This window comes from Elephantulus edwardii, unplaced genomic scaffold, assembly GCF_000299155.1.
Source record: "Elephantulus edwardii isolate Elephantulus edwardi_28Jun2011 unplaced genomic scaffold, EleEdw1.0 scaffold00055, whole genome shotgun sequence".
In the NCBI taxonomy this organism is placed as follows: Eukaryota; Metazoa; Chordata; class Mammalia; order Macroscelidea; family Macroscelididae; genus Elephantulus; species Elephantulus edwardii.
Genome location: NW_006399805.1, coordinates 13,379,485 through 13,400,014, shown reverse-complemented (window position 1 = coordinate 13,400,014; position 20,530 = coordinate 13,379,485). Strand labels below are relative to the sequence as shown.

General features: G+C 42.1%; 1 protein-coding gene across 1 annotated transcript; it reads right to left on the bottom strand.

Annotated features, from left to right (window-relative positions):
- Positions 1-7,616: 7,616 nt before the first annotated feature.
- LOC102868769 (glutathione S-transferase Mu 1-like) lies at positions 7,617-8,273 on the bottom strand. Its single transcript, XM_006887184.1, has one exon. The coding sequence runs from the start codon at positions 8,271-8,273 to the stop codon at positions 7,617-7,619; it is 657 nt and encodes a 218-aa protein (XP_006887246.1).
- Between the last annotated feature and the right edge of the window lie 12,257 nt (positions 8,274-20,530).

Genomic DNA, 20,530 nt, shown 5'->3' with positions numbered 1-20,530 from the left:
GATTTGGATTAATTTTCCTCAGCTTCAGCTTGAATTTGCATAGGAGTAATTGGTGGTCTGTTCCACAATTTACAAGTTATTTTAATTTTGTCTTCCTCTCTCTCACTTCTTGGTTTCTTTTTACCTTCCTCTCTTTTTATCAACGTCTCTTAAATGTTTAATACAAAGTAAGTAGTTTTATCATCAGACAAATAAAAATGGCAGCACCACCTTCAAAACAACTTGGAAGATGAACAACAGTCACCGTTTGCAGACCTCAGAGCTTCCGGTCAGTGGACTAGGAAGGTGTGACAGCAGCATTGTCTCTGGGGCCTGTCAACTGGGGGGATAGGGAGGTGCAGCAGGAGAGGTCTGGACAAACTGTGACTTGACACTGTCCTCTGCTGTGATGCAGAGGCCCAGGAACAGGGGACCCTTCTCTGAGTGACCTGGGGTCACCTCAGGTCCTAGATAAAAGGAAATCACAGTGGAAGATTGGGATACAACCTAGTGCTAAGCTTGGCTGTGCAGACTGAATCCAAACTCCCTGCTTATTGCACATTAGCCCAAAACACTATTGGAAAAAGTCACGTGAAAATAATGAACCACATCCCTGTTTATATCCATAAGCAGGAGCCAACCCCTATTTCAGCTTTTGAGAGTCCTTATCCAGTAAAAAAAGAACATCCTTTGAAGATGATTCTCTCAGCTAAGTGCACATAACCACATAATATACGATAATGTTTACATCCATGTACCAAACCCAGTGCAGCTGGATTGGTTCAGACTCAGGGCAGCCCCTCCACTGAGTGTCGAAGGCTGTAAACCTTTGTGGGGAGAAACTGTCCATCTTTGTTCCACAAAGCAGCTAGCAGATGTGAACTGCCAACCTTTGGATTAATGGCCTCACACAGCATACAAGTAAAAGAGAGCATGTTGAAATAGTCCTAAGGGCGTGAAGTCTTCAAAGCTGTCCAGAGGAAATGGAATCTGTGCTACGCAGGTTGTGTTACAGCCTCTCTACTGTGCCTCTCCGGGCAGGAGCAAAGCTGCCGTCCCTCCTGGGATGAGAGCTCAGGTTTTCCTTCCCCTAGTGACACCTGTTGCCCTGTAATCATACAGGTTCTGATCGGTTCTATAACGAGATCTGCTATAAGCAGCCAATCACCTGAAGGCATCAGACAAAGCTTACTTGCTCTTTGTTAGATCAGGATCCTGTACTTGATTCATAACTTCCGATTCTTTGGACTTGAACCATCTTGCTTACTGACATGGGATTGGTCAGTCTTGGAAGCCAGTGGTCTGCTGCCTCCTCCACAGTAACCAGAATTGGGGTAAGACCCTTCTCTGAGGTCTGATACATGGCCTGGGACTTGCCAACTCGCCAGCCTCTCTAAACTCACGTGCTGTTTCTTTGAAATACATACATAAGCATTGTCGTCGAGTAGGAATGCACTCAGAGCTGAGCTTCCAGCAGATTTTCAGAGGCTGCAAATCCCAGCAGAGCAAACTGCTGGTGGATTTGAAGCAGCTGCCTTTGCCTTGGCCGTGGAACTCCAGACAGAGAGAAATAAATAAACTTTGAGAGAGAAAGCCGGCCAAGGAGCGAGGGATGAGACACTCAATACTTGCCTAAGAACACTTTCAGAAGCAGAAGAAATGGTATGACTGGGGCGGGGAGGGAGAATAGTCAAGGCAAGAATGGCTGGTGGTTTCCTAGAAATCAATCCAGAAGCAAGTCCCAGGCCCCAAGGAGGCCAAATAAAATGTACATATTTAAAAAGTACCCCTGAGCCTTGAAGAGAAATTTCAGAGAGAGGATGAAAAAACTATTTAAAGCTGTGGGAGACCACAGGGGAGCTTCTGTATCAAAGAGCTGAAATCACACTAGAGGACAACACATCACTAGAACTAGACGCTCTAAGTCAGGGAGCAAATGTTTTCAAAGACCTGAAGTTGAATAATTCTGAACCTGAAACATTTCATAGGCAACCAAATTATCATTTTAAAAGGAGGGTAAAATAAAGCCATTTCAGAAATATAGGGACATAGGAAGTCCACAGACCACAGAGCCACTAAGTACATTTCAGTCTAGTTTAACTGGTTTCAAATTTTTTTTCCAAATCTTTATATTTAAAATATTCTTTAGAGAAGAAAAAAATAATAGAGCGACCAACTCAGTTCATGAAACTAGTATTAACATGATATAAAAACCAAACAAAGCCACTTACTGAGAAAAGGAAATAAACCAATTTTAGTTACAATTTTTCTTTTTTTCAATTCTAGTTATAAATTTATGACATAATTTCCTAATAAAATATTAGTAAATTGACTCGAAAAGAAGATAGTAAAGCGCAGTGTGTTGTGCACCGTCGAGTCAGGACCGACCCAGAGCCGCCCCCCTGGCAGGTTTGCAGAGGCAGATAATCACCTGGGAGGAGCCCGCCCAGCAGAGCAGCAGGGGGATTAGAACTCTGTGCCTTGGGAATTGCAGTGCAGCTTCTTGCCACTAGGCCGCGAGAGCTCCCTGGCATTATTATAAAACATAGCGTAATATGATGAATTAATTAGGCTTTATTCTAAGAATGCATGAATTAATTTTTATAGATAAAATTATATCAGTTCCCTAAAGAATGTGCAGTAGTTTTGAGTTAAGGAAGACTTTATGAAGAAGACAACATTAAATACGTTTATTCCCTCCAAATTATCCTATAAGATCGAATTCACATGGATAAAAAAACACAGTGCAAAACAAGGAATTTTCAGAAATGAAAATAAGAGGGGTGATCCTTCAAGCTCTCATAGAGAAAATAGTATTCAAGCACAAAAATCCAAAGACAACGCAGAAATGTGTCTGACTGCACTGATAATCCCCAAGTACATATATGGTGAAAGAAACCAGAATCAGAGTGAAACAGCAGGAACAGACCAGGAGCTGTGGTGCAGAACATGGAAAATACATTAATCCAATGGCAAAAACAGGTGAAAATAGAACAGTTAATGAAAGAGGAAATACAGATGGACAATAGTCAAAAAGTTGTTTCATTTCAGCAATAATCAAGGAGTCGGTTGAAAACATGATATATCATTTTGCATCCACTACATAGAACACAAGTACGTGTGAACTACAGTGCTGGGAACCTGTCAGGAATGGGAACTTCTGTGTGGTCAGAGTGCAACATGCTAGGCTGCTACCTGGGAGGTATGGGGTTCAACTCCACCAGTCGCTTAGGAGACGGTGTCTCCTCCTCTTGGAAGGTGGATTGATAGAGTGTGCGCTTTATTTTTTCGCTAGTTTGGGTGAGTGTTTTCAAAGAAATGGAAGAATAAATACAATATCATCTATTCCAAGGTCAGCATTAAAGTTAGTTTGGCTAAGTTGACAAAGTTTTATTTAAAAAAAGCAAAGGAGACTAAAAAATAATTATGTTAAAATTTTAGCATTTGACAACTCTAAGTGGAGTTTAAAAAAATCACCATGTTATTTTTGTTCTTCCTTGCCATTTAAAGTAACTTAAAGCTTTAAGAGCCCTCAATGTTTGTAACTAAAAGCGATCAAAGCTATCAGAAGACGTTTTCCACCATTGCAAGTATCACAAGGCCTAAGAAATTTGGAGCCTATGAGCTTTCCTTTTTATAGTAGAGGAAAATTGGAATTACTTAACCTTTAAGGAGAGACTGAATTAGAGGTTCTTGCTGGTTTACCTTAAAGAACTCCCATCTGAAATATTTGTTGGTAACACAGACACTTGGACGAATGCTTTTGTTCCCTATTATCAGACTCTGAAGTTTCCCCCAAGAATACTTTGAAACAAAAACCAGACACAAGGCCATGCTCTAATGGCGCCAGTAAATTGTTCGACGCTGCCTAAGTCCTTACAGGAATACTTAAAGCATTCCCGCAAGACCTATCAACAGAAAGCTGATATATTACATTCGTTCAAAGAAATGTCTTGCAATTTATACGTGATGAAATCTGCTCTCACATTACTTCCTCACTCCTCCCTCATTACACAATTAAGAGGGACACCGTCAAGGTACCAATGATGACTTAATGTGAGAAGTGTCCCGGCATTCCGTAACACAAGAGCAAACGGCACAGGTTTGGGGGGCGGGGGCACGGGGTGTAGATGTGTGCACTGCATTAAAGTAGGAAGAGAAAATTAATGTGAACTTGGGGAAAATAATACTGCTTAGTAGCAGATCTTAGATATGTTTTCTCTTTGATTTTTGAAATTACTGGATATTGTTATGGACTTTGCCAGTATAATAATTCCAGTTTTATTGCTATCTATATCCTGTGGTTTTATTCCCTAATAAAAAGATGTGTAGTGTTGGTGTTGTGCTGAAAATGTAATTGATTTCTGAGAGATATAATTTGCTAGCTGGGAAACAGTTTTTGTAAATTTCTACGAAATTCAAACACAGAAGAATTAGATGCTGAGAAAGACTATGGTGCGAGAAAGGAACGACGGTGGTCCCCGGTGCTGTCATTAACTCAGCCTTGGATCATTTCAAGCTTAATTTACTAAGATTTTAATGCTTTTCTCAAAATTGCATATTTCATTAGAAATTTTCAAGGATCTCTCTTGATGTCATGAAATGTTTTCACTCCTCGAATAATTAAGCTATATGTAGTTTTAAGTTGAACTTCCTTAATTCAAAAACTGTAGACAAAGAGGTGGGGTAAAATCAGAGGTAGAAAATGTAATTGGGCTGTAATACTATGAAACTAAATTGAAATTCTATCATGATGTTCTGGCTAATTTCTTTGAACAGGGGTGTGGAAAGATTGTAGAGGATTTGATTTAATTATCCACATGAAAATTGATTCTTCTCACCCCTTACCCTTTTCCTTTGTGCAATAAATTATGTTAACAATATTGGAGTGAGATCACAGACAGTAGAAAACTCTAGAAATTCTTCTGCACCAGGACATATTTTAAGGCAGCTGTTAAAATTTTTTATTATTTTGGCACAATTTACTATTTTGAGATGCAACAACCAAATTTTTTTTTTCATTTCCTGAATATAAAAACAACCTTATAAAGCCTGTCTTGTTTGGAAATCTAGAACTGTGCTGTTAGGTGTCACCCAATCAAGGACACACCATCGCAACCCTGTGAATGTCAGACCTTCGGGGCCTCGCCCTGTCTCGCCCTGTCCTCCTGAGCTCTTGCTCGCACAAGCCCGCTGTGGCAGCCTCAGTGACAGCCCATCCTGTTGAGAGTACTTTTCTCTTTCTGGCCTCTCCCAGAGTGACATCCTCTCCAAGGATCTGTTCCTTCTAAATATGCCCACAGTAGACAAGACCAAGTTTCACCATCCCTGCCTTCTGAGAGCACGTTAGCTGCACTTCCTTCAAGATGGACTTCTTTGTACTTTTGGTAATCAAGGGAATAGTCAATACTTGTGGCCAATGTCACAATTCAAAGACATCAATAATTTTCAGTCTTCTTTATAAATTGTCCAGCTTTCAGAAGCATATTAAGCATTTGAAAACACCATGGGTTGGATCAGGTGCACCTTTGGTTTTTAAATTGACATCCTTGGAGAAAGTGCAACCAAAGTGCTCTTCAGAAGCAAGGATGGTGAAGCTTAGCCTCACGGAGTTTGGACGTGCTGTTAGGAGACACAATTCCTTGGGGAGGTATATCACGCTTGGAAAGGGGAGGAGGGATATCAGAGAGGAGGAAGACCCTTAGCAAGAAGGATGTGTCGGGGATGATACGGACGGCATGGGATGGAACAGGCTTCAGACCTGCCGTTCATAAGATCACATGAGTTGTACCTGACATGAAGGCACTTAACAACAACTTGATAACTTGTTCTGTAACACTATGGAAAGGTTCTTGATAGCAGATTGCCCCAAGGAAACATGTCTTCATTTTTTGTTTTTATTATTATTATTCATTTTAATGAAAGTTCACAGAGATTTTGGATATCCATTCATCCATTGTTGCACGTTTCTCCCTGCCCTGCCTCCCCCCGCCCCATCTTCATTTCTTGATAACGTGAATTCAAGCAAAAAGAAATTGCTGACAACTTCAATATTTTCATCATCTAACAGAATGTTACCTATTGGTCTTCTGGTGAGGATTTTTGTTTTCTTGATGTGAAGGTGTAACTTGTATCAAAGGATGTAGTCTCTGATCTTCTGCAGTAAGTGTCATTTGCCCTCACTTTCAGCAAGCAAGGTTGTGTCACCTGCATTATGTAGGTTGTTGATGAGTCTTCCAATTCTGATGCCACATTCTTCTTCTTAGAATCCAGTTTCTCAAATTATTTGCTTAGCATACAAATTTAATAGATATGAAGAAGGGATGAAACCCTGATGTACATCTTTCCTGATTTTAAACCATACAGTGTTCCCTTACTCTCTTCAGACAACTGCTTCTTGGTCTCTGCTAGGTTTTGCATAAGCTCAATTAAGTGTTCTGGGATTCTCATTCTCCTCAGTTTTATCCATAATATTTTTATGATCCAAACAGTCAAATCCCTTTGCCTAATGAATAAAACACAGGTAAACATGCCTCTAGTATTCTCTGCTTTCAGCCAAAATCCATCTGACAGCAGCAATATGGTTGGTGCCTGGCTTCTACTGAATCCAGCTTGAGTATCTGGCAGTATCTAGAAAGGATCTTTTTTTTCTAATTTTCATAGCATAAACACAACTCAAAAATGCATCTAATTTCATGTAGTATTTTCTAACTGTATTTACATTTAGTGGTTATATGTGTTATGCAGATGACACAACCTTGCTTGCTGAAAGTGAGGAGAATTTGGGGTTTTTTTTTGTTTTTTTGGTTTTTTTTTTATGTTCTGTTTACATTTATTACGGGACTGGAAGAGGGGGTGTGGATTTGGATCAGCAGGAGCTTCTAGGTGAAGGTGACCAGAGGAGTCTCCCTAGATGTGATACCCTTGGTTTAACACCCCAAACACTTAGAACCACAAAGGTTGTCATGACTGGAGGGCAGTTGAATTGAGGAGCTCAGGAAGAGAAGGATCCTCCTTTCTACAGAGATCTCCATGAAGTGAGACAGCGAAGCGTGTGGAGGTGTAAGAAAGAGGCAAGAATCATCATTCTATCTTCCTCATCTCCCACAGACCCTGCAATCCACCAAGGCCCTGGACACCAAAACAAAACGAAAAAGAGTCCTTCTCCCAACCCCATCATCAACATTCAAGTTCTTTCTGTAGCTAGATACCCAGGGGACAAAGCACAGCAAGCACGAATCATCCCTTTCTTGGGGATCAGCTGAGATGGGGCCCACACAGGAGCAGTCCCCATAGAACTGGCCATACTGGTGCCCCAGGACAGAACAGGAAACCTATGAGTGAGCTCACCAGGCCAGGCATCCAGGCAGCTCCTCCAAGGAGAGAGGACACTAGAGAAATGTTGGGCTGCTTGACTTCCATGCAGGGGGAGGAGAGCTCCAGAGAGGGTCCTGGCTGAAGGAAAACAGAGCTGAGCTTTAAAGAGCTTGATTGGGGTGGAGTTAGGGAGAAGAGACCTTGGGGAGAGAATGGCGTTAAATGTGGTAACAGAAGAGAGGTCTGGTGCTGTGGGGCAGGGCAGCTGGGGGTTCTCCAGGCAGCGGCTGGCTCTCTTCTGGCTCATAGACGCACACAGCCTAATTATTGCCCCATAGGGCCTTTTTTCCAAAAAGAGGTCGTGGGAGGAACTTGCTGGACTTCATGTAGGCAGAAATCTTATCCAGGCCCTCAAAGCGGGCCATGAAGGCCTTCAGGTTTGGGAAGGCATCCAGGCACTTGGGCTCAAAGATCCGGTTCACGTCAAGGACGTCATAAGCAAGGAAGTCGACGAAGGTGATCTTGTCCCCTGAAAACCACAGTCGATTCCCCAGGAACTGCGAGTAGAGCTTCATCTTTTCAGGCAGCCCCTCCAGGTATGGTGGCTTCAGCTTCTCAAAATCAAGGCTGTAGCACACTCTGATCAGTTCCAGGCGGGTGTCCGTAACCTGATTCTCCAAGATGTCCACTCGGATCTTTTCCTCTTCTGTCTCTCCACACAGGTTGTGTTTGCGGGCAAGGTAGCGCGTGATGGCTTTGCTCTGCGTGATCTTGTGAGCCCCATCCAGGAGGTAGGGCAGATTAGGAAAGTCCAGGCCCACCTTGAATTTTTCATTCTGCCACTGGCTTCTGTCATGGTCAGAAGCGTCCCCCAACTTGTACTTCTTTTCTTCATACTTTGAATCTGTGTATTCCAGGATCAGGCGGATGGCATGAGCCAGCCGGCGGATGTCCCAGTAACCCAGAGTCATAACCATATTGTAGGCTTCCGTTGAGTGAGCCACCTAGCCTCCAGGAAGATGAAGTGTAAATTTATCAGACTGGGAAGAGAAGGGAAGAAAAAAAGAAAAAAAAGAAAGTGAGGAGAATTTGAAGCACTTGCTTCAGAAGATCAAGGAATGTCGTATTCAGTATGGATTGCATCTCAATGTCAAGAAAACAAAGATTCTTATCACTGAACTAATAGGCAACAACATGATGGATGGAGAGGAGATTAAACTGTCAACAGCTTCATCTTGCTTGGATCCACAATTAACACCGTTGGTATCAGTAGTCAGGAAATAAGGAGATGCATTGCACTAGGAAAATATGAAGCTAGGGACCTCTCCAAATTATTGAGGAGTAGTGATGTCAGTTTGAGGATCAAGGTGCATCTGATTCAGACTGTGGTCTTTCCAATTACTTGCTATGCATCTGAGAGCTGGACAATGAATAAGGATGACAGAAGAAGAATCCATGCCTTCGAGCTGTGGTGTTGGAGAAGAGAACTGAACACCCCATGGACGGCCAGGAGAACAAGCAGACATGTCTTGAAAGGGGTGCAGGTAGAATGCTTTTTGGCGGCAAGAATGATGAGACTTTGCCTCACATACTTGGGTCTGTTGCTAGGAGGGACTATTCCTTAAAGAAAGACATGATGCTGGGAAGGGTGGAGGGCCGGCTAAGGAAAGGAACACCCCAACCAAACGGGTTGACACAGTTGTGGGCTCTATGTGTCAGGAAGTGTGAGGATAGCACAACATGGGACAAGGTTCAGATCTTCTGTTCATACGGTCACTGTGAGTTGTACTCGACACAATGGCACCTAACAACAACAATATGTGTTTTTAGAAGTATAATAAATATATCAACTTTTACTGCATGAAGTCAGAATGGATTTTGCAATGGGTTTTCAGAGGCTATAAATTGTACAAGAGGAGATAATATATATTAAAATATAAATAAAATTCCTGTCGGTAGTTTAAATACAATTCCAAATGTTAAAAAAAAAAACGTTACTGGCTTCTTTTAGTTTAAAAAAAAAAGTAGATTATAAAAGCTATTGAGAAAACATTAAGTTAGCTTATTGTCCAATAATAATAAAAGATTCACAATCTTTAGCTATTTCTCTAAGCTTGCAAAAGAAATTCTTACTTGATATTTAGCCTTATGCAGAGTGTAAAAAAACCAATAGTGTCCTATCTTAGGGTTGACTTTCTCAGAAAGCAATAAAGCAACAGATACTATATTCATAAGAGATGTTCCTTTATCAATTACTCAAAATAGTGAGAGTGAAAAGTACAGTCTCATATAAGCTTATTGAGTATATACTGTGACTGAAAAGATAGAATAACAAATGTTATGTTCACCAGAATTGCAACTGTAAGTAAAAGAAGAAAACCTGCTTCCCAGAGATTGAGAGGAAGCAGCTCATTTTACAGAGATCAATCAAAATGGTACCTGTGAATTCCCACCGTATTAAAAAAAAATGCAAAAATGATTATGATCCCCCTCTAGAGTTGCCCTGTCTGAAACAATTACCTGTCATGAGCTGTGGCTTCCAAACTCTTGAAAATGGCTTGTCTACTTAAGACACGCTGAACATTAAAGACTTAATATTTCTTTCAAACAGATTGTAAAGCTTCTCAACAATTGACTGCTGTTCTTGGTTTCGTCAAGTGGGCTCCGAGGGCTCCTATGTCAACAGAAGGAAACGCCCTCAGCTCCGCACCACCCTCCCTCTCCAGCATGACTGCACTCACTGTGGCCGCCCCTCGGTCAATCCCTCTCACTGCAGGTCTTCATCTTTTTTTGCTCACCCTACACTTGACAAAGCATTATTTTTTTTTTAATAATTTTAACGAAAGTTTACAGAGACTTTGGAATGGAATGGAATTATTTCCACTCATTAGTTGTTGCACTTTTCTCCCCGCCCATCACTCCTCCTCAATTCACTTTTCTTTTTAAAAAGTAAAAGAAGGAGAGCTCTGGTGGCCTAGTGGCAAGAAGCTGCATTGCAATCCCAGAGGTGAGCAGTTCAAATCCACCAGATGCTCTGCTGGAGAAGGAGGGACAATCTCCTCCTATGCCAGTCAGATCTGATTTGATGGTACACACACAAGAAAAAATTTAAAAAAGAAAAAAGTAAAAAAATTCTTTCATTGTTATTCAATCCCTTCCCCCAAGTCCACTCCACTGTGCAGCCTTCGTTCTGGACTCCTGTCATGACAATAATACCTAATCATATATCCCTTTTCAACAGTTGTCTCCCTCATCTGACTCAATGCAGTTTACATTCTTTACCCCCTCTTTCTACAGTCATTTACATATCCAGATTCTAACAGTGAATTGTTATGTGTTGGGAGGTACTGTCGGCTCGATAGCACACACTTGCCCTATGCCATCTTCACGTCTCTGCTATACCGAAGCCCACTGCTGCGTTCATTAGGCCAATCTATCTCCTTGAGGGTCTTCTTCTCCTTCATTGGCCCATATTCTTATTGTTTCTCTGTCCTCTCAAGTCGGAACCAACTCGTAGCTACTCGCCAGCAAATTTTCAGAGAGTGTCGCTCTCATGGGAGGAGGCTGCCCATCTTTCTTGTGCAGAAGAGCTAGTAGATTTGAACTATGTGCCTTTGCGTTGGGAGCGCAACTCCTTACCACTAAGCCACCAGAGCTTCCTGACCCGTATGAGACAATCCAAAGTTTAAATTAGCTTTGGCTGTTTCTCTGCCTTCTTTTAAATGTGACTATTAGATAACCTCTATGAGGTGGATTGATTCAGTGACTGGGGTAATCGGGATGAGAGTGTCAGACAGTGCGATTGGCACAGGACAGAGCAGAGTTTAGGGCTGTTGTACATAGGGTCGCTATGAGTTGCAAGCGACTCGACGGCACATAACAACAACAACAATATTAGATCATAAGATGTAGGGGTCAAGCTGATCACAGCAGAAGCTGCCTGGGTTAAAGGAATATAACGAATGTAATCAGGGCAGAAGAGTGAGTGTGTGTGTGTGTGTGTGTGTGTGTGTGTGTGTGTGTGTGTACACGTGCAAAACTTGATTCTCCCCTGGTATGATATCCTGCCTTCTGATACGGTTATGGCCTTGTTAACAGGAAAGGTCCACAAACAGGATAAGAGACAGTAAAGCACATCTTACGTTGTGACTCTATTCCCCATGCTTTCCTTCTTGTAAAACTCACAGAAAAGCCATGAGGACGAACAGGTTAGGAGGACACTCGGCCGGGATTCCTCTCCCCTGACCTCTTGATTATCCCCTGACCTCTGAATAGTTCATTCCATCCACCCCCTGGCACTTTCCTGCTGGTCAGAGAAGTGCAACATAGAGTGACCACGATGTGATATGGGAGCCACACAGGGTGACCTTGACGTGATGTGAGTGTGATGGTGAGAAAATGACCCTGTAACTAGAGAAGGCCCTCAGCGCAGAACTGTGGCCACAAGTCGGGGCATCTGAGTGGGCTAGAAAGTGGGTAGCACTGGCAGCCCCTGCTCGGAGGGTGGAGATAGGACCCTTCAGTGTTTGTTACACTACTTTAGAGTGCGAGTGATCCAGTGTTCCTACTGTTAGATAAATAATAAACAAGATGCATCAAACTCAAAGAGCTGAGCTGCAGGAACTGCTTGGTCTGACCTGCTGGCCTTTCTCTCCATGTACATGGTCAGTCTCCCACTCGGTGTTTGTTGCACGCTAACAAGCAATCCCCTTCAGTTGCAAAGGCAGCAGGATGATTGTCCACCCTGACGGGGCTTCCTGCTTCCTCCGTCAGGACCACGACATGAGAGGCACATTTACTGGCCATTGGGTGGTGACTGCTTCATTGGTTTTCTTGCTCTCTGTAATGAAGAGTGACATTTCTGTCCCAAAAGATGCCAACCAAAGTCTCCTCACAGCTCACTCGCCTTCACAGGATCCCAGTCTCATCCTTATCACCGTCACTGCTGCTGGGGCTATCATGGCCTGGTGACTGGAGAAAGGAGGTAAGATGGCCTGGTGGTGACTGGAGAAAGGAGGTAAGATGGCCTGGTGGTGACTGGAGAAAGGAGGTAAGATGGCCTGGTGACTGGAGAAAGGAGGTAAGATGGCCTGGTAGTGACTGGACACTTTATTTGAGAGTTTGATGCTTGGATCCTCTCTAAACTTCACAACATAAAAGCTCAAAGTCTTTAAGGATAGCATTGTTTGGGGGAACCAAAAGATGTTTACCCCACACCTCAGGCATCAACAGAGAAGGAAAACTTCTAATGAGATTTTAACAACTCGTAGTATGAGCATGAGGAAAACTACCCCAAGAGGAAAAGGAATATACACAACCAAGAGATGTTTTTAAACTTTATATTATCCCAAAGTTTTTTGTTTTCCATTTACATTTTTTCTGTTACAGACTTAAAATTTTAGCCTTAAGATCATGAGTTTTTCAATGTCATAGAAAGAACTGTGAGGGGACATTGACACAAGCCCAGGCAAGTAATAAGAGGAACACCATATTGGCTTTTAGAAAGTCAATATAAAAATCAATTGTAATTATACAGGGGACCTGTGAGAGCCAGACTCTACAGGACTCCCTGTTTTCTGGGTCTCAAGTTCCCCACCTCTGACAGGGTAGAGTCACCAGTTTCCTATTGCTCTGTTAGTGCAAAATCTTTAAGGAGTCCTCCACTAACAGGCTTGCCTGACTCACGTCGGTAAAAAAGAAAGAAAAGGAAACTTTAAAAATTGAGAAAAACATCTCGAGATCAAAATAAATAAAAGGTATACCATGGTCATGGATTGAAAGACTCACATTTGCCGATATTAATTATCCCAACACTGATCTGTTTTGTGTGTGTGGTGTTGTTGTTTTGTTTTGTTTTGTTTTGCAATTCCAATAAAAATGTCAGCACGCATTTTGTGTAAATGCCTATTTACACGTGCTCACTGCTAAGATAAAGAAAGAGAATTGTTATCTTTTTAGAAAAATATACAAGTAAACTAATAGGATGAAATAGATGTACAGATATTTGGAAGAATAATGTAAGGTTAACATAGCATCTAAGAGCAAAACTAGAACAGAGGAGTGAAAGAAAACACTTTTCAGCTAATGAGACTGGGTCCCTTTTAAATGTCTGTGCAAGCAAAACAATCTCGAGTTCTAACTCTAGATACTTGGAAATTGTACATCAATACCTTAAATAAAAAAGTTATGTTATATAATATCTTCATAGCATTGAGAGAAATATTTCTTAATAGGACATAAAAAAGAATTAATTGATGACTCCATTTAACCATAAATTAAATTAAAACTAAGCCAGAATAGAAGTATATGTTGCTTTTATCATGAATACCCACATGAGGTAATCTAAAAGTAGCCAGATTTCTTGTTAATGACTTTATTATTCTGGGGGGGCCTTAAACCAAACCCAGCTCTGGAACAGAGCCCCCGCGTGGCCTAGTCTAGTCAATCTCAGGGTTGAACATCTTTGAGCTCATTATTGTTTTGGCCATTGTGTCAATACGTCTTGCTGAGAAACTTCCACTTTTTGCTGACACTTATTTACCAAGTAGGATGCTCTTTTCGGGGACTGGTCCCTCATGAGAACAGGAGCAACGTAAGGGAGACGAAGTCTCACCATCCTCACCGTCAGTTCTTGCTTGCATGCCCCCTCTTGAAATTGTTGAACACAGTTCTCAGTCCTGCCATTCACGGCGTCTCTGCCAGCCTTCCAGCCAGGGCTCTGGCTCCCTAGGTGGCAGTTCTAGAATAGTTCTGTCTCACAGCAGCTTCTGGTTCTCAGCCACCTCTGCTACTGCTGACAGTGGTCCTCTTGGCCTATCTTGTGTAGAAACACACACTACACTCTTTACATCTTTCCTCACGGTAATGAGATTCCCTGAGCCTCACTACCTGTCTATGAACCTGTTTCATTTAATCCTACTGGGATGGCAAAAGTGATCTTGTGAGTAGTCTATACACCTCACATGTATGTTTCTACCCCAAAGGGCTATTTATCTCATCCACATTCTTATCATAATCTCCTCTAGCTGTTGATGAAAGCCAAAGCCACTGGTTAAAACAGCCATTTGAACAGTCAATCTCGTGCATCACACAAGTTGAGCCTTGAGGTTTTTACTCAGTTCTTTCAGCTTGAGGAATGCTGGACGTGTTCTTCCCTTTTGGTTCTAACTCTAGATCTTTGCACATTTTGTTATAATACTTTCCTTTAGCTTCTCAAATTGCCATTCGAAATATTCTATTCAGATCTTTACTGTATCCTGTTTTCCCCCATTAGAATTAGCTACTCTTAGGTACAATACTTCTTCTGACATCCATTTTCATCTTTCTTAACTGTCTATTTAATGACATTTTACTTGCTTCAGATATGATGTCCTTGAAGTTCTTCTACAACCTGTCTCTTTTGTGGTCATTAGTGACAGTGCATGAACTCGAAAGACGGTCTCTAAATTCAGGTGGGATGTACTTAAGATCCAGCTTTGACTCTCATGAAATTTTATTCATTTTCTTCAACTACAACTTGAACATGCAAATAACTGGTATACTGTTTCAAATTTAGCTGTTGGTCTTGTCCTAACTGATGATGTTAAGCTTCTCTGCTGTCTCCTTCCACAAATGTTGGTTCCATCTGGTGAGATCCATATGTATATTATGTTGTAGAAAAATATTTACAATGACCAAGTCAACAGTTTTACAAAATGACGTCATGTCATTGTCAAGTCATCACAATTACATGATCTCTGTCATTGCCAATATGCTTTCCATAGTAGTTACATCCCTTTATATTCCCACTTTGCGTGTATGAGAGTTCCAATTTTTCCACATCCTCTCCACTTACTGTCTTAACTGAATTTTTCTATTTTTGCTCATGGTAGAAGGTATCTCGTTATTGTTTTGATGTGCAAACATCCGATAGGTAATGAACATGAGTGCTTCTTCACGAATTTGATTCCCATCTTAGTGGGGGTTTTTTTGTTCTCTGCCTATTTACTAACTGGGTTTATCTTTTTGTTATTGAAGTGTTGGAGTTTTCTATAAATTTTGGAGATGAATCTCTTGTCAGATATATCATTGCCAAAAATGTATTCCAACTTGTAGGTTTTCTTTTTACTCTTTTGGAGAAGTCTTCTGATGCACAAACAGATTCTGTTTTTAGAAGGTATCAGTTATCTAGTTTATCTTATGCTGTTTATGCATTTTGTTATGTTTGATTATCAATTTATATAATAGATGTTGTTGTTAATATTATTGTTGTTGTTGTTGCTGTCATTGTAGTCACTGTTGGGTACTATCGAGTCAGAAGTGACCCATAGCTGAGCTTCCAGCAGGTTTTCAGAGGCAGTTAATCACACGGGAGGAGATCACCCATCCTCCTCCCATAGAACAGCTGGTGGGTTCAAATCGCGTGTTGTTGGGATTACAGTGCAGCTTCTTGACACTAGGCCATCAGAGTTCCCTTAGCTTTGTCATACATGAAAGTCCTAAATGTGCTCCATTTTTCCTTTTGTAATCTTTATAGCTTCATGTTTTATGCCCAAGTTCTGAATCCATCTTGAGTTTGTTTTTGTATATGGCAGAAGATACACATCTTGTTGCAGTCTTTTTGCAAATATATATCCAGTTTTGCTGACACTATCTGTTATAGAGTGTCTTTTCCTCATGTAATGAATTGTACCCTTTTGCCAAAGTTCAGTTGTTCGTATTATATGCTGTTGAGATGGAACCAACCCTTAGCTAACTCTTGAGCATGGTTTCAGAAGCAGTAAACAGCATGGGAAAACACTGCCCATCTTTCTTCCACAGGGCAGCTAGTGGATTCAAACCATGTGCCTTTTGGATGGCAGCACACCTCCTTACTATTCAGCCAACAGAGCTTTCTCAATTGTTCATAGATAGATGGATTTACTTCTGGGTTCTCAGTTCTGTTCTTTCGGCACCAAAAGAAAATGTCAAGAATGATCACAGCACTATTAGTCTTAAGAGTCCCAAAGTGAAGTGAGTGGAATGGGTAAGTGTGTATTCTGGTACACTGACACATAAAATCCGATACAGCAGATAAAATCACTAAACCCTACATGTAAAATCACGGGGATTATCATTACCATGCTGCAAGTCCTAAAAGAACTCCCACTTTCTAATTCCACTGGACTAAATTTCCAAAAGTGGTCAAAATGTGTGCGATGTCGGAAGTCAGGACAAGGCTTACCTCTGGCAAAGGACATGGGGATGGTGAGGGGAGGGGAGCAAAGCAGAGACTTCTGAGGACTATTCTTTGTCCTGATCTGGAAAGTAACTCCACAAGTGTATGCACTTTGTAACCTGGAGTTTGGTGTTTGGGGGCAGTGGGCTGCTTAGTGGAGCCCTGGATGAGGAAAGGGCTACAGGCTTGGCCTCCCAAGGGGTTTCCAACCACCAGCAGCTCCTTGAGAGGGTGGGCAGCCGCCTCCCGTGGAACTCACAGCCTCAGAACCCAGAGGAGGATTATCTCCGAGGAATGCCTGTCTCACAGCAGTGAGTTAGGAGCTTTTGCCGGCACAGTACATGTTGCCCTGCTCACTGGAAAGTCATTGGTTCCAATCCACCAGTTGCCATGTGGGAAGCAGCTGGCCAGTCTCCTTATGTAATGACATGTAGCCTTAGAAACCTGACGCAGGGAGATGGGGTGGTGGCGTTACCAGGCCGCTGACACTGCTACGCCATTTTCACACTGTTCTGTCATCACTGGGGTTCATTTCACTACATATTTTATACCCCCAATTTGTATTTTAAATTAAAAAAAAAAGAAGTGAAGTATCACCTAAGGTCTCAACAGTAATGTGAGAGTTCAAGGTCAGCAGAGCACCCCAACCGCTGGAAAGGCTACAGCCTGACTGTCCATCTGCACAGCCCAGGCACGAGCTGACCCCAGCGCCTTCTCCTGAACTCTCTTTGCTGCCTTCTCTCCCTTTTTCCCAAAGCCTGCCTGAGAGTAAGGCCTGTGGACCAGGAAGAGGGCTGGAAAGAATGTTCACACCAAACTCTGCTGGAGGGCTTTCTTAGAGAAGCACACACGGTCGGGGGTTCAAGGGCATGTTCTTCCTGGTGGTTGTTAACAGGGGTGGCTGTTCCCCCCTACACACACGGGCAGGCGAGGCTGCGAGTTATTCTGGCAGATGCAGTCCACCCCAAGCCCTTGCGTCAATATTTTGAACATACTATCTGGATTCAATTTTATTTTTTTTAACATTAAAGGGGGGAAAGTCTGCATTTCAAAACAAACAGACAGTAATTACAAATGGAAATTTAAATGTAACATAATGAGAGAAATTCTGCTCACTGAAAGGATGAAATAAAGCAATCTGACAGTTGGCTGGGCCCGAAGGACCCCAGGTGAAAGTCAGCAAATTGAGAACTCGCTCTAAAGTTCCAAAGCAATTTTCTAAAGACAGCTCCATCCCTTCACACACCTGCAAAAGATTCAGAAGCCCACGGGAAAATAAGCACGCATTTCAAAAAGAAACTTTAAAGTTGGAAAATAAAAACAGACAAGCTATTTTCCCTAAATAAGAAAATGTGACTCTAAGTGGCCAGAAGTACTGTAATCAGAATTTCAAAGGGCAGAAATAGCAGGTGACAACTTACTTAGAGATGTTCAAGCCACGTGTACAGAGAACAAATACTATTTACATCCATTAAGCACCACAGTAGCGGAGAGGGGAATGGAGACCAGGACGTGAGCTCCATTGTCACCAACCACTGGGAATTTCCTGAGCATCCCAGGCCCACCAGGGGCGAGAGCAGGTCTGAGGCTCCGGGGGGGCCCTCTCGGTCACATCTCTAGCACCCCAGTTTCCTCAGGCCTGGTTGCTTTTGCGTCCTTCCCTTGAAAGAAGAGCTTGGCTACAGAAGGCGGCCCACACACGGGGGTCACCTGGAGAGCCGCTGAGTTTGCACATGGGTGTTGCAGCAGGAGCTCCGGCCTTGCGTCGTGCCTGACCCTGTGCCTAACTTTCCAGTCAGGTGCTTTCTTTAAGAGTGTGATCACGTAGAACCTCACTGACAAGTGTCGCCTTCGATTCCTCAGTTTGAACTGAGTTTTTGTAGGAAATGCACCATCACCCAGCACTAACGATGTGCACTAATGTGAGCCACACACTTTATAATAAGAAATGAATAATTATAAAACTCTACAATGTATGCAGCAGGCTCTGATGGCTTAGTGGTAAGGAGTTGTGCTGCCAAGTCAAACCCAAGTGGTTCAAAACCACCAGCTGCTCCTTGGAAGAAAGATGGGAAATCTCCTCCTGTGCAACTTACAGCCTCTGAAAACCCACTGGAGGGTCAGTTATAAGTCCATTCAGACTTGATGCCACGTAACTATAATAGTAACAACAAAATATATGATGTAACCCCAATATGTTCAAGCCCTAAAAAGCAAAGATATCCATTTAAAGATGAAGGTGTACCTGATACAAGCCTTAGTATTTTCAGTTGCTTCCTATGCATCTAGAAGTTGAACAATAAATAATGATGACAGAAGAAGCATCGATGCTTTTGAGCTGTGGTGCTGGTGAAAAGTACTGAATACCTGTGGACAGCCAAAAGAACAAGCACATCTGTCTTGGAAAAGTGCAACCAGAGTGCTTTTTCAAGGGACGCCTGGGGGAACTTTCCCTCACATACTTGAAGCGTGTTGTCAGAAGATGCCAGTCCTTGGGAAGACATCATTCTGGAAAAGGTAGATGGTCAGAGGAAGAGAGGAAGACCCTCAGTGGGTTGACACAGTGGTGTAACTAATACCTTCAAGCATATTCTAGATCATGATGATGGCAGAGAACAGGGCTGTCGTTCACAGAGTAACTGAGTCGTTGTCCACTTGATGGTACCTAACAGCAGCTTGCATGGCAGAAGCCCTGATGGTACACTGGGCTGCTAACCAAAAGCTTGCAGGTTCAAATCGGGGCTTTGAAACAATTTAAAAAGAAGCCATCTTCATTTCTAAGAAGAATTCTCGCTATATTTTTCTTGATAAAAACCTGTACTTTATTCTGGAAATATTTGTAAATTCATTATTTGTCACATGGAAAGCTATTGATTCTTATGCCACAGACTGTCAGGAGAACGAGCAAATCTTTACTGGAGAAAGTCTGTCTCCTTGGAAGGGAGTTCCATGAGGCCTTAGTATGTTGTACATACTATCAGAAAAGACCATTCCCACAGAAGAGCACAATGCACAGAAAAGTGGAGCTTCAATAAGATAGAGGAAACCTTCACTTGGGCCCAGTACTGCAGCCACCGTGTCAATCTACCTCACGGAGGGTCTTCCTCTCTTTTGCTAACTTTTCGCCTTTCCAAGCATGGCACGTCTTTCCAAGAAATAGCCTCTACTGACAACGTGTCCGAACTACGAGATATAAAGCTTCACCACCCTTGACTCCAAGGAGCACTCTGGTTGCACCTTTTCCAAGGTAGTATTTGGTTGTTCTTTTGGCAGTCAAAGGGATATTCCGTTCTCTTCTCCAACACCACACCTCAAAGACATCAATCAATTCATTCTTCTTCTGTCATCCTTATTCACTGTCCAGCTCTCAGATACATAACATGTAATTGAAAAGACCACGGCCTGAATCCGGTAAACCTTACTGTTCAAACTGACAAAACTGCTCTTCAACGTTTTGGAGAGGTCCCTGACCGCAGTCTTACCCTATGCTATACATCTCCTGATTTTCTGACTTCTAATAATAAGGGTGTTGATTGTGGATGCAAGCAAGATGAAATCATTGACAGGTTCAATATTTTCTCCACCTATCATGATGCTGCCTCTTGGCCCAGTTTTAGAGACCTTTTATTTTCTGGATGTTGAGATGTAATCCCTATTGAAGGTTCCAGTTTTTTTATCCTCTGTAGAAAGCATTTCAGGTCCTTCTCACTTTCAGTAAGCAAGGTTGCGTCATCTGCATAATGCAAGATGTTGATGAGTCTTCCTTTGATTCTTCTGACACATTCCTCTTTATAGACCCTGGTTTCACAAATTATTTGCTAAGCATACAGACTGAATAGGTATGGAGAAAGGATACAACCCTAACACACACTCTTCCTGATTTTAAATCCTACAGTGCTGTCATACTCCGTTCAGACAACATCTTCTTGATCTAGGAATATATTTCATATGGTATAAATAATTACTTTATATAAATAGATATATTTTATTTGTTCGTGTAATTTTAATTACAATTTCTTACTAGCATGATTGAATTTT

What these genes read in the sequence shown, in the direction of transcription:
- LOC102868769 (XM_006887184.1), bottom strand. Translation starts at nt 8,273, where the DNA reads ATGGTTATGACTCTGGGTTACTGGGACATCCGCCGGCTGGCTCATGCC.